This window comes from Erpetoichthys calabaricus, chromosome 6, assembly GCF_900747795.2.
Source record: "Erpetoichthys calabaricus chromosome 6, fErpCal1.3, whole genome shotgun sequence".
NCBI lineage: Eukaryota > Metazoa > Chordata > Cladistia > Polypteriformes > Polypteridae > Erpetoichthys > Erpetoichthys calabaricus.
The window spans coordinates 36551487-36564175 of record NC_041399.2 but is presented as its reverse complement, the minus strand read 5'-3'; the positions used below and the strand labels follow the sequence as shown (position 1 = coordinate 36564175).

Genomic DNA, 12689 nt, shown 5'->3' with positions numbered 1-12689 from the left:
TCATTTCAAGGCAAAGATCTATGGAAGGAGGCAAAAAATATTCCTGTAACAATTAAGGTTTCCAAAAGCACAGTGGCCTCCATTATACTTAAAAGAAATAAGTTTGGAACAACCAAGATTTTACCCTTGAGCTGACAACCAGGTCAAAATGAGAAATCGTGACAGAAAGACTACCCTCTCCGCGCCCTCAGTTTGCCTTCAACCCCGGGTGATGTATTTGTGATTGGTGATTCGATCATAAGAAATCTGAACATCGCATGTCCTAATCAGAAATCTTTTATTTCTTGTTTTCCCAGTGCTCGTGTCCGAGATGTTATGAGACGTGCACCGACAGTCTTCGAGAAGCACAAGAACAGGGCAGTGGGATCCATTGTAATACACGCCGGGGTAAACGACGTGAGACACCAACAGTCAGAGATTCTCAAGGCAGACCGCAGCACTAATCAAAGGTGCGAAGGAGAGGACCCCGTCTGCAAGAATCTTCATCTCGGGTCCCCTACCTCTCGTTAGAAGATCTAACGAGTATTACAGTCGTCTGCTGGGATTAAACACCTGGCTGAAAGGTTTCCGCGAGAATCAAAACATCGGGTTCATAGACAACTGGGACCTTTTCTGGGAGAGGTCACATTTCTTCAAGCGGGATGGTCTGCATCCAGATAGATTTGGCACCCGGGTCCTCTCCGAAAACTTCGCTAAGGTAATTCGTCTCTCTTGACTCGCTATTTCTACTCCTAACTCTTTCCGTAATGCTTTGCTAGGACATGATAATTCTTTAACGAAGTCTTCCGCAAAAGTGCACTGCATTACTACTCTAATAACTAACCTCAATGCATGTAAAAAATCTAGGCAGTGCGGCATAAACACGAATAATTTAATTACAATTACACCTTTAGATGAACAATGTATTTAATCTATAAAAACAGATTATAGATTAAATAAAAAATACGCACAGAGCGACACTAATAAAAATAATAATTTCTATCTCAAATACCCATAACGCACATAAAATTCAGCTCTGCTCATCCGAAACATTAAATATGGCTTTATTAAATGTTAGAGCATTGACCAGCAAGACGTTTTCCATCAACGATCTTATTAGTGATAGGAAAATTGATTTTATTGCACTAAGTGAAACGTGGCTTACCTCTAATGGCGCGGCTGTTTTAATCGAATCTGCGCCTCCAAATTACAGCTTTGTTCGTGCGGATCGCCAAGGAAAGAGAGGCAGCGGTTTAGCTAACATTTACTCGAGCCGGTTAAAGTGTAAAGATGTCCGTTTTGGTACATTCAAGTCCTTTGAGTATCTTGCCGTTGTTATTCATGGAGTTTCTCAGTTTCTAGAATTATCCGTGTATAGACCTCCTAAATACAATGCGTCTTTCTTTGAGGAATTCTCAGACTTGTTGTCAATTAAAATTACGAACTATGACATGCTCCTAATAGTTGGTGACTTTAATTTTCATATCGATAAACAGTGTGACCCAAAAGTAAAAGAATTTAAGAACCTCCTGGACTCTTTTGATTTGAGACAGCTCATTAATCAGCCTACACATAAAGCAGGTCATATGTTAGACTTAGTTATTACTAAAGGACTAAAAGTTGATGTGAAGCAGATCATTGATATTGGTCTATCAGACCATTTTCTTTTACTATTTAATATAGAAATAATGATAGAAAACATTCACGAGAAGCATATTGTTAAAAAAAATGCTACTTTGATTCATCAGCAGCTTCTAAATTTACAAACATTCTAAGCAACCAGTCCATTTGTAGTGCTAACTACAACAGCGAGGATAATGTAAATATAAGGTGGAAAAATTTAATACTAAGGTGAGAGCTGCAGCTGACATAGTCATACCTGAAAAGACAGTTAAAAAATCTTCTAGCATTGTTATACCATGGAAGACCCAAAGAGTGTCTGATTTAAAGAGAATATGCCGGAGAGCTGAGCGTAAATGGAGCAAAACTGAACTAACTATCCACTATGAGATACTGAAGGTTAAAATAACAGAATACAATAACACAGTCCGTCTTGAGAGGTGCTATTTCTCTAGAATTATAAATAACAATGCTAGTAATCCCAGTGTCTTATTCTCTATGACTGATCATCTGCTAAACCCAGGTCACTCAATGGAATGCCTCCAGAATACTTTCAGTGAAACTTGTGAGGCTATTGTTGTATTTTTCAATCAAAAATTAGTGATATTAGAAATAATATAGTATATCTCCCCAACAATGCGCATCCTCTTAAGCCCAAATTAAATTCTTTCACCAGGATAGATTTACCTGAATTATATAAAATAATTTCTCAACTGAGACCCTCCACCTGTGTCCTTGACCCAATACCAACAAGTTTTTTCAAAGAAGTATCAGGCGTGCTAATTGATAGTGTTCTTGACATAGTAAACTCCTCATTAGATACAGGGGTCTTCCCAGACTGTCTTAAGCCTGCTGTAGTTAAACCTCTATTCACGAAAAATAATCTTGGCTCCTCTGCTTTTGAAAATTTTAGACCTATTTCTAACCTGCCTTTCTTAAGTAAAATTCTAGAGAAAGCAGTCATTATGCAGCTAAATGACCACCTCAATAAACATGCTATTCTTGATAAGTTTCAGTTGGGTTTCAGAACAAATCACAGTACAGAAACTGCACTCGTTAAAGTAGTAAATGATTTTTGGGTAAATGCAGACAGAGGCCATTTATCTGTTCTCATCCTCTTACATCTGAGTGCCGCATTTGATACCATTGAACACAATATTCTTAGAAATCGCCTTAGTCAGTGGGTGGGCCTCTCTGGCAGTGTCTATAATTTGGTAGAAAATTCTTTGTAGTTGTGGTAATTATACTTCAAAGACACATGATATTTTATATGGTGTTCCACAAGGCTCTATCCTGGGTCTGCTGCTCTTTTCGATCTACATGCTTCCGTTAGGTCAGATTATCTCGGGGCATAACGTGAGCTACCACAGCTATGCTGATGACACACAACTGTATTTATCAATAGCACCTGATGACCCTGACTCTGATGTTTCACTAATACAATGTCTTACTTTTGTTTCTGAGTGGATGAGTAGTAATTTTCTCAAGCTAAATAAAGAGAAAACTGAAATTTTAGTGATTGGCAATAATGGATATAATGAGGTTATTAGAAATAAACTTGATGTATTAGGATTAAAAGTCAAGACGGAGGTAAAGAATTTAGGGGTAACTATTGACTCTGACCTGAACTTTAAATCGCATATTAATCAGATCACTAGGACAGCATTTTTTCACTTAAGAAATATAGCAAAAGTTAGACCTCTTATATCATTGAAAGATGCTGAGAAATTAGTTCACGCTTTTGTTTTCAATCGATTAGATTACTGTAACGCACTCCTCTCGGGACTACCCAAAAAAGACATTCATCGATTGCAACTAGTGCAGAATGCAGCTGCTAGAATCCTAACTAGGAAAAGAAAATCCGAGCACATCTCTCCAGTTTTGATGTCACTACATTGGTTACCCGTGTCATTCAGAATTGACTTTAAAATACTGTACTGCTTATGGTTTACAAAGCCTTAAATAATCTCGCTCCATCTTATATATTGGAATGTCTGACATCTTATATTCCAAATCGTAACCTTAAATCTTCAAATAAGTGTCTGCTTAGAATTACAAGAGCTAAACTTAAAAGAAATGGTAAGGTGACCTTCTGCTGTTATGCACCTAAAATCTGGAATAGCCTGCCAATAGGAATTCAACAGGCTGATACGGTGGAGCACTTTAAAAAACTGCTAAAAATACATTACTTTAACATGGCTTTCTCATAACTTCATTTTAATTTAATCCTGATGCTCTGCATATTCAATTAATTATCATTACATATTCATGGTACTAACCCCTACTCTCTCTTCTGTTCCTTTTCCGGTTTTCTGTGGTGGCGACTTGCACCACCACCACCTAATCAAAGCACCGTGATGTTCCTGCATTGATGGATTAAAGGCCAGAAATCCATGTGACCGTCATCATCAAGTCCTTCCATGAAAACCCTGAATACAATGAGGACTGATCATTTATGTTAGGTAGAGTGCCTACAGGGGGCTGGGTGGTCTCATGGCCTGGAACCCCTGCAGATTTTATTTTTTCTCCAGCCGTCTGGAGTTTTTTAGTTTTTTCTGTCCTCCCTGGCCATCGGACCTTACTTTTATTCTATGTTAATTAGTGTTCTCTTATTTTAATTCTTACTTTGTCTGTTTTCTCTTTCTTCATCATGTAAAGCACTTTGAGCTACATTATTTGTATGAAAATGTGCTATATAAATAAATGTTGTTGTTGGTAAGATAGGTGATCAAGAACACAACGGTCTGGCTGAACTCCACAGAATCTGTATCAAGGTGGCAGAATCATCTGGAAGGACAACTACCATTGCAACACTCCACTAATCTGGGTTTAATGGCACAGTGGGCAGAGGACGCATGAAAGCTTATTTGGAGTTTTTGAAAAGGCACCTGCAGGACTCTCGGACTATGGGAAACAAGATTATCTGACCTGCTGAAACCAAGATTGAAACATTTGGCCTCAATTCTAAGTGTCAAGTGAAGAGGAAACAAGTTACGACTCATCATATGTGCAATACCATTCCAACAGTGAAGCATGGTCATGGCAGCATCATGCTGCGGGTTGTTTATCAGCAGCAGGGACTTCAAGGCTAGATAGAGTTGAAGGAAAGCTGAATGGAGCAAAGTACAGAGATATCCTTAATGAAAACCTGCTCCAGATCATGTTCATCATCACCTTCTAAAAGGAATATGACCCTAAGTACAAAGCAAAGGCAATACAGGAGTTACTTAGGGACAACTCTGTGAATGTCCCTGATTTGCCCAGCCAGAGCCAGGACTTCAAACCAATCAAACATCTCTGGTGAGACTTGAAAATATCAATCCTCCAACAGAGATATCAATCACAGTCAACACAGATATTAACTTTTTACTTTCATTTGTCAAATATCGATTCACATACCTGTCTGTGAAACGATCTTGGCTTGATGCTTGTGCTTTTGATATGAAGGAATGTTTGCTTAGTTTCTGGTAAGGAGACTGTTTTAGATGAAGAATGTACACTCTTTGTACCACTGCTTTTACATCAAAGGTGGAAGAACCTGTTACAGCATAGCTCTCAATTGCCTCCAGCAGGGAGTCACACACAGGACCAATCTTCTGAGAGTCAGGCAGCTTTAAATGTGATCCAGTAACTGAAGATGGAACCTTTATTTACAAATAAGCACATATTAAGAAATGCATGCTTAATCTGACAAGAGTGTTTAAGAGCAAAACTGAGTTTTTTTCTGATGCAGATATTTATCATATTGGAATGCTATACAAAACTAAAGATGGTAATTTTAACAGTTGAATAAATGCATTACTACATTACTATTTTACAATGGCTCTCAATCATTTTTTACTGAGAGCAGAAGCTCTAGTTATTAACAACCTATGCAGAACACACAATAAGAGATCAACTTAGTGTGTTTATTTAAAACTGAAGTGCAAATTAGCTATAAAAAGAGTTCAATCATTTGCATTACATTTTGCCAATATAAGACCAACAAAGAAATATGTACAAGGTTCTGTACTCCTTTATACTGTATAATTTACAACTTGTATCAAATAAAGTGTCTATCAAATTATAATATCTATCAATTATTAAATTTTAAAAGGTTCTGAATAATAATATTTTTGGTGGCGCTTATACTTGATGACTAACACTATAACTCATTTCAGCCATTTTTACTTCCCATTATGCTCCAATATTCACAGCTGTCATTGGGTTAATTTCTGTTTTATGAGAATGATGTCTCTGTTCAGCAAGAAAATGCTTATAGGAAATACAGAGAATGACAGCACCAAAATCTAGAGCTCACATTTTTTCACAAAATGTGGAATTTTTAAATATGAGAATTCAATTGAAAGTAAAGTGATACAAGTCTACTTCTATCAATGACTGTCCCCCTAGGATCTGAATAAGACAGCAACTTGACAAGTACTTAGGAAATGTGTGCTTATAAAAGCTGAGGTCTCTCAAAACATTGCTGATATAGAGTATTGGCATTTGACATGATCTGGCTTAGGAAATGTAACATCTAATTATCCACCAGCATTCATGTCTTCTTCATAAGCCTACATGGAGCAACCATGCAGAAAACTACATGCAGTTAACTTGCAAAGGTTTTTTTTTTTTAGAGATTATCCAGTTTTACCTTTTGAACACAAATTTAAATATGATTATTTCCTGATAGCTATCATCTTAATAACTATCATAAATAACTCAAATACACAGTTTCTAAGCACTCAAATAGGAGTACAGAAACCTAATATGTTCTGACGAATTATTGTTGTAAGAATTAAAATTGAGATCTAAGAAATGGAACTTGATTTAAAAAAATCCTGCCTTAACATTCATTTTGTGTTTTTTATGTAATCAGAGGACTTTATATTGTAAAACCTTCTGTTATTTTCTCTATTTAAACTTCAGGTACAAAGCCAGGTTTCAGACAACACAAAAATTTCAAGGATAACTATACCTGGTACTCTGAAGTACTAAACAAATATCCCTTGTTTTCCATCAGGTTGAAGGCAAGCAATAAAGGAGGTGGAGGTTTCTTCTCTGTCACCAACTTCTGTGTTGGCACAGCTGTTTCCCTTTCTTCTTGAAGCACTTTTTGACTGAAATATGTGTTTATAATCACTGGACATGTTTCACCTGGGATTATTATCTTCTTCCTATTGTAAAAAAAAAAAATAATAATTTTTCTATACAAATATCACAGTGCTAGATATTTTGACACTGTACAATAGAAGTACAGTGCCAGCCTGATATATCACAAGTCCATGTCATTGTCCTTTGCAACCACAAATAAACATTTTTTAATTATGGAACAAGCATAATGTATCATTTAACACATTTTAGGACAGCATTTGCTTATAAACTGCAATTTTAGTTCTGTTATAGGCACAAATAAACAGGTCACTACAGACATATTCCACACTAAGCTAGCTGTAGAAGAAGCAACTTAACTTTAAGTCTGGCCTTGAGTCTTGTTACAAGTTTAATAAGAAGACACTAATAAGGAACCAGACAGGAATTAACAATAAGTGAGTAATCAGAAGCTAGTATTTTATGCACATGCTAATCAAATTTAATAAAAATCTGTCCACACAACAGACTGGGACCACAAAAGACATTTTCAAAATTAGACATAGGGCTAATTTCAGATGATATTTTAAAAAAGTTCTTGCAACCAACAGACAGGCAAATAAAATATGGTACTTTTGGATCTCAAGGTTTCAACATTTCAATATACACGAGTAATGGAAAGCAACTGCTTGTAAGTTAGTGCAAGCAGCATTTCTTTTTGGTTTTCCTATGCTACTTAGCATAAGTGTTATTCATAACACGTTTTTCACAATATTATTCAATCCTCTAGTCTCACAAAGAAAATGATGCAGGAATTCTGGGACTTTTACACAGTAAACATATAAATATGAAAGAAACATGCATGAACCTGGAAATTAAGAACAACATAACTGTGGGAATGTATGGTTGTGCTCTGTAATGAGATGGTGCTCCCTACAGCTCTTACTTGAATAGGCTGAAAAAACGAAGAATGAATGGTTATCATTTGTGTTGATGAATTTAGTCAAAAAAAAAAAACAAAAAGCATAGAGGTCTAATAGTTATGGGATAAAAAGATGTGATAATGCTTCTCCAAAAAAGACAGGATACTTTAGAAAACACTCAAGACATACCTGAAGGGTACAATAATGTTTATGCTTTAAACAAAAATAAATTACAAGCCAGAAAGGCATCTGATTTAATTGCTGATATATGCAAATTTGATTTGAATTTGCAAAGCCTTACCACTGAGCTTTCTATAATGCATACCAAAGGCACAAGTCATAAGAATGGTATAAGACTATGTTTCTTGTATTTACCAGAATGTTAAGGGAAACACTGTGCACAGGAGATGAATTGCAGAAAAGTGTAACAATTTTAGCTGAACAAGTCAACATGGCAGACAAAGACACAAAGAAATCTGTGGAAAACGTAGACACAATGATATTTCTGAAGATCAGTGTGAAGATGACAAAGGTAACAAAGAAGAGAGAGGAAATAAGCTAAGCATTCCAGCAGACACAGAGGACCGCCAGCAGAAGATTAATGGTGTACTCAGACTAGGCACGTTTGTTCCATACCGTGTCCAAGCGTGATTGTCCCCCCCTCCCTCTTCCCCCGCTGGTTTTCACTCACACTATGCTTAACATTCTGGGCCTGGGCACGCTTTCATCATGACCATGCAACTTCGTGTGACACCAAAACAAGATCTGAACACTGAGCAACAACCTGCATGTCAAAATGGTTTTACTTATTTTGTGGAGTCATGTAGGGCAGGATAACGCTCTACCCTCTTACAAATTTATTGAGTGTACAGTGCAGCGTTTTGCTGTTAATCGTGCTGCATGTACAAGAACTTTTACATAGACAAATGATGTTAACGGAGTAATTTGCAGCTTTTCTTGCCAACTACAATTAATGTTCATTTGTAAGGTGAGAATAAAAACCTGTTTTTAACTGAAATGGTATTGAATGAAATGAGAATTGCATCATTGTCTCATCATTGACATCATTTGTTTTTTCCATGCGCGGGCATGTTTAGTGATCACACTGTTCCCAAATACTACTGAACTGTGCTCAGGTCCATCTCTTCCAAGTGGGCCAGGGAATGGTACTGTTGGCCCGGCACAGAGCGATCACACTAGTCTAATGAACTAGACCCTGCGGGGTTAAATGTGGACAAACGTGCTCAGGCACGGAATAAATTGCCAGTGTGAGTACACCCTAAGTCAGGGGTCGGCAACCCGCGGCTCTGGAGCCACATGCGGCTCTTCAGCCTCCTTGTAGTGGCTCCCTTTGGCCTTGACAAAAAAATAAAAACCATGAAAATGAATGATTTCAATTTCTTAATTTAACTTGTATTTATATATATATATATATATATTTATATATATATATATATATATATATATATATATATATATATATATATATATATGTTTATTTACTACTACTACTACTGTTATACATTTTAACATCTAATTTAGAGAGTTTAATTCTGCGTGGACAGAAGCATTTGCCTTCACCGCCAACGACGCTGGCTTACCGGTGTGCTTAATATGTGGCGATAAATTATCGAACAACAAAAAATGTAACGTTGAAAGACATTTTCAAAACAAGCTCTCAGCATTCACTGAAAATAAGCGAAAAGATAAGCGAAAGAGAGCAATTTCGGAACTGCAACGGAAAGCTGAACAGAGCAAACATACTTTCAAAAAGTGGATCACTTCTGCACAGTCAACTACAGCCGCTAGTTTTGTGGCAGCTCAAGAGATCGTAAGGAGGGGTAAGCCGTTCACAGACGGAGAATACATGAAAGAATCGTTCATAAAAATATCAGAGCATCTATTCTCCGACTTTAAAAACAAACGGGAAATTGTTCAGAAAATGCAAGCTGCATTTAGAGAAAGATTCAGTGAGTTCAGAAAGGAAAAAAACACTCTCTCCTTCCCTGTCACACCCCTGGACGTCGACCCATCTCTGCTGAACACATCCGAATTCACAGGAGTAAGTAAGCCCGATCTAGAAATTTAACTGGACGACATAGCAGATAAAGATTAATGGGTGTCCAAGTTCAAATGCCTGACAGCGGATCTTGAAGAAGTCACCCGTCAGAAGGCTACTCTCGCTAAAGAGCGAGTGCCATTCCCGAAACGTATATGAACATGAAAAAATATGCATTTGGAGTCCTGTCCATCTTTGGCTCAACATACTTATGTGAGCACGTTTTCTCAAGCATGAACTTCATAAAGTCCAAATATCGCTCCCGCCTCACACATGAGAGCCTGCAGTCCTGTGTGAAGGTCAAAGTCACATTGTACAGCCCCGACATAGAGATGATCAGCAGCGAACTTCAGAAACAGAAGTCACTTTAAACAGGTGACAACAATAGCATTTAATAAGTTATTATTTTTCAGAAAAACAAAACACATTCATTTCGGACCCGGAGCTGATGTAGGTTTTTTTGTATGTTCAGGTGCTTCAGTTGATTCAGCACACTGAAATGGAATTTTATGTTTACTTTTTTAAAGCTGCTAAGCTACAGCTAAATGTTTTATTTATATTAAAGTGGGCTAGTTTTTATTTTAATTTTACACAGGTATAGGAAGGACCCAAATAGGCCTGCATAGTTCAGTTTAATTTATTTCAAAGTAGCCCTACACATGCACACTGCACTTCTGTTTGTTGTATTCCGTGGTTGTAACATGTAAAATCTTAAAAAAGATTAAAACTTTTAAAAGTTTATCAGCTGTGTTATGTTTTGCGGCTCCAGACTATTTTTCTTTGGAGGAAGAGGGGGCAAAATGGCTCTTTTCATAGTGAAGGTTGCAGACCCCTGCCCTAAGTCAATAAGTAAGATAGCAAAAGATCATTTCTATACCAATACTTTAAAAGATAAAACCAAAAATTACAGAAGTAATCTCAGTTAAATAAGGAGCAAAAATGATATGAGTATAAACAATTTTGACCATTAATGTACAAAATACTTTACATTAATTTTTCTCTACTTGTATTTTATATGTCAGGTTCATAAGCCATTTATTTTTTTTGTTTGTTCTTATTCATTTGTTTAGGTGGGATTCGTATTATGTTCTCACATAATGGGTGTGTAGAACCTGCAGTGGCCAGTTAACCTAAAAAAAGACCTAAGGACATAGTAGGAATGTCAGCTTTCCTAGTCATTTCAGAATTGTCACACACTGCCTTTTACCATTGTTGCGTTTGTACTTAGTTTATTTCATGTTTTTCAAACATGCACGAAATATTTAGTGCTTTCCATGATACCTGTTTTATCTTAAAATTAACATTGTGAAACCAATCTCTACAAACAGAAGGAAATGTGTGAAAAAAACAGCCTGGAGAGAATGAAAATAAAAGACACCACCAGGGCAACCAATAAGATTATTAAACAATATTAATGACAGGTTAGACTGGTCTCAGAACACAGAGGAACTACATAAGAAAGGGCACAGCAGGATCTTTTTCCTAGGAGGCTGTGTTCCTTTAATGTGAGAAGTAACATCACTCACATCTTCTATAATTCTGTAATGACCAGTGCGATTTTCAATGCTGTGGTGTGCTGGGCTGGTAACATCACTTCAAAAGAGGCCCTAACAAAACTTATTTAAAGGGCAAACACTTATAGGATGCCCTCTGGAACCCCTGGAGGCAGTAACAAAGAAAAGAGTTAAAACAAAATAGAATGACATTATAAACAAAGCTTCACATCCCCTCTCTGACACACTAACGCTGAGTACTTTCAGTCAACAAAATTATTCAGCAGAAGTGTGTCAAGAAAATCTATAAAACTGGTTCACTACGACTGTGACTGCCAAATCAGAAGTTTTCTTTCTTTTTAATTTTCTTGCTTTATTGACATTCTGGTGTGTGTGTGTGTTTGTTTATTTATTTACGCATGCATTTATTTAAAGAGCTTCTGTAAAAAGCCAAATTTCTCCCTGTGGACAAATAAAGTTCCATCTATCTCTCTAAAGATACAACATCTGATACAGACATCAAGAAAAGAGCAAAGGACACTGGAGAAAGAGAAAGTGTTGCAATTCCGCCATTAGGCAGATTGCACATGGTTATTGATGATGGTTATTCACATTTCAGTGTATTCTCCCTATAGCCTAAATCGTTTAACAAACATATGGTAAAGTCTCAGCAACTGCAATATTTTAAACGAATGACATCTGAAATATGACCATAATGAAGAACACAACAGACAACAATTTATTAAAAGGCGACAAATCATGCCATAACAGAAGCAACAGAAAAAAGAACTAGCCCCAGCCCAGAACAATTATTGAAATCGTTATTAAAAAAAAAACCCAATTACAACAACTGCTTCAAAAAAATGCTTGGTATGGAATGTACTCAAACAAAATAAGTTATCTCATATATTTAACTGTTAATTAGGTCATCTTGGCTCAACAAGATTAATATTTTTTTTAGAGATTCAAGAAAAGAGTATTTTTTATGTTTATTAAATCTGTTGAATTCTGAGGACATATCATATCATTAGAAAAAGAGACATTAAGTCAATTTAAGCAGAGCACACATAACTATTAATATGTAGATATATTTGTAGTATTGATTATGGTGTAATTGTGGACAAAAATGCTTGGGACAATTTCTTTTTAAGCAGTGTTTCACATTTGACTAAAAATGTTATATATGCTACTTATTGGTACCAGTAAAATGAGCACTTTTTTTAAAAGCACATTTTCACGTCAAATTCCATCAAAGCTCTGCAGTAGAAGCTGCTATGATTTTGAAGACTTATTTTATTTTTTGAATCACTGAAAATACACATTTACTGCAGTTTTATTTGCATATTGTATCTGGACCAATACTCACATAATCTTTCAAGTTTATGTTTTTGATTTACCACACCACCATTTTGCGTCTCTATTTCCATGATGCACAATCATACAGACACCCAGACAAGTCAATGTTTGTACTGAAGTTAATACTATAGCAGTAAAGGTCTACTCTATATCTTACAAACATATACACACTATGTAGAAAAGACA

The 12689-nt window shown here is 36.3% G+C and overlaps 1 protein-coding gene and 1 long non-coding RNA gene across 4 annotated transcripts in view; one reads left to right on the top strand and one right to left on the bottom strand.

The window, feature by feature from the left end:
* Positions 1 to 5005, top strand: part of LOC127528412 (uncharacterized) — a 69330-nt gene extending 64325 nt beyond the window's left edge. The window contains exons 2-3 of the long non-coding RNA XR_007935306.1: positions 297 to 4061; positions 4320 to 5005. This is a non-coding gene — a long non-coding RNA (uncharacterized LOC127528412). The remainder of the gene's footprint in view (positions 1 to 296; positions 4062 to 4319) is intronic.
* Positions 1 to 12689, bottom strand: part of spidr (scaffold protein involved in DNA repair) — a 389881-nt gene that overhangs the window by 116935 nt on the left and 260257 nt on the right. For all 3 annotated transcript variants that reach the window (XM_028803494.2, XM_051929096.1, XM_028803495.2), the window contains exons 9-10: positions 6560 to 6758; positions 4999 to 5243 (exon numbers count right to left, since the gene is read on the bottom strand). In XM_028803494.2, coding sequence (XP_028659327.1) covers positions 4999 to 5243; positions 6560 to 6758 — 444 coding nt within the window. The remainder of the gene's footprint in view (positions 1 to 4998; positions 5244 to 6559; positions 6759 to 12689) is intronic.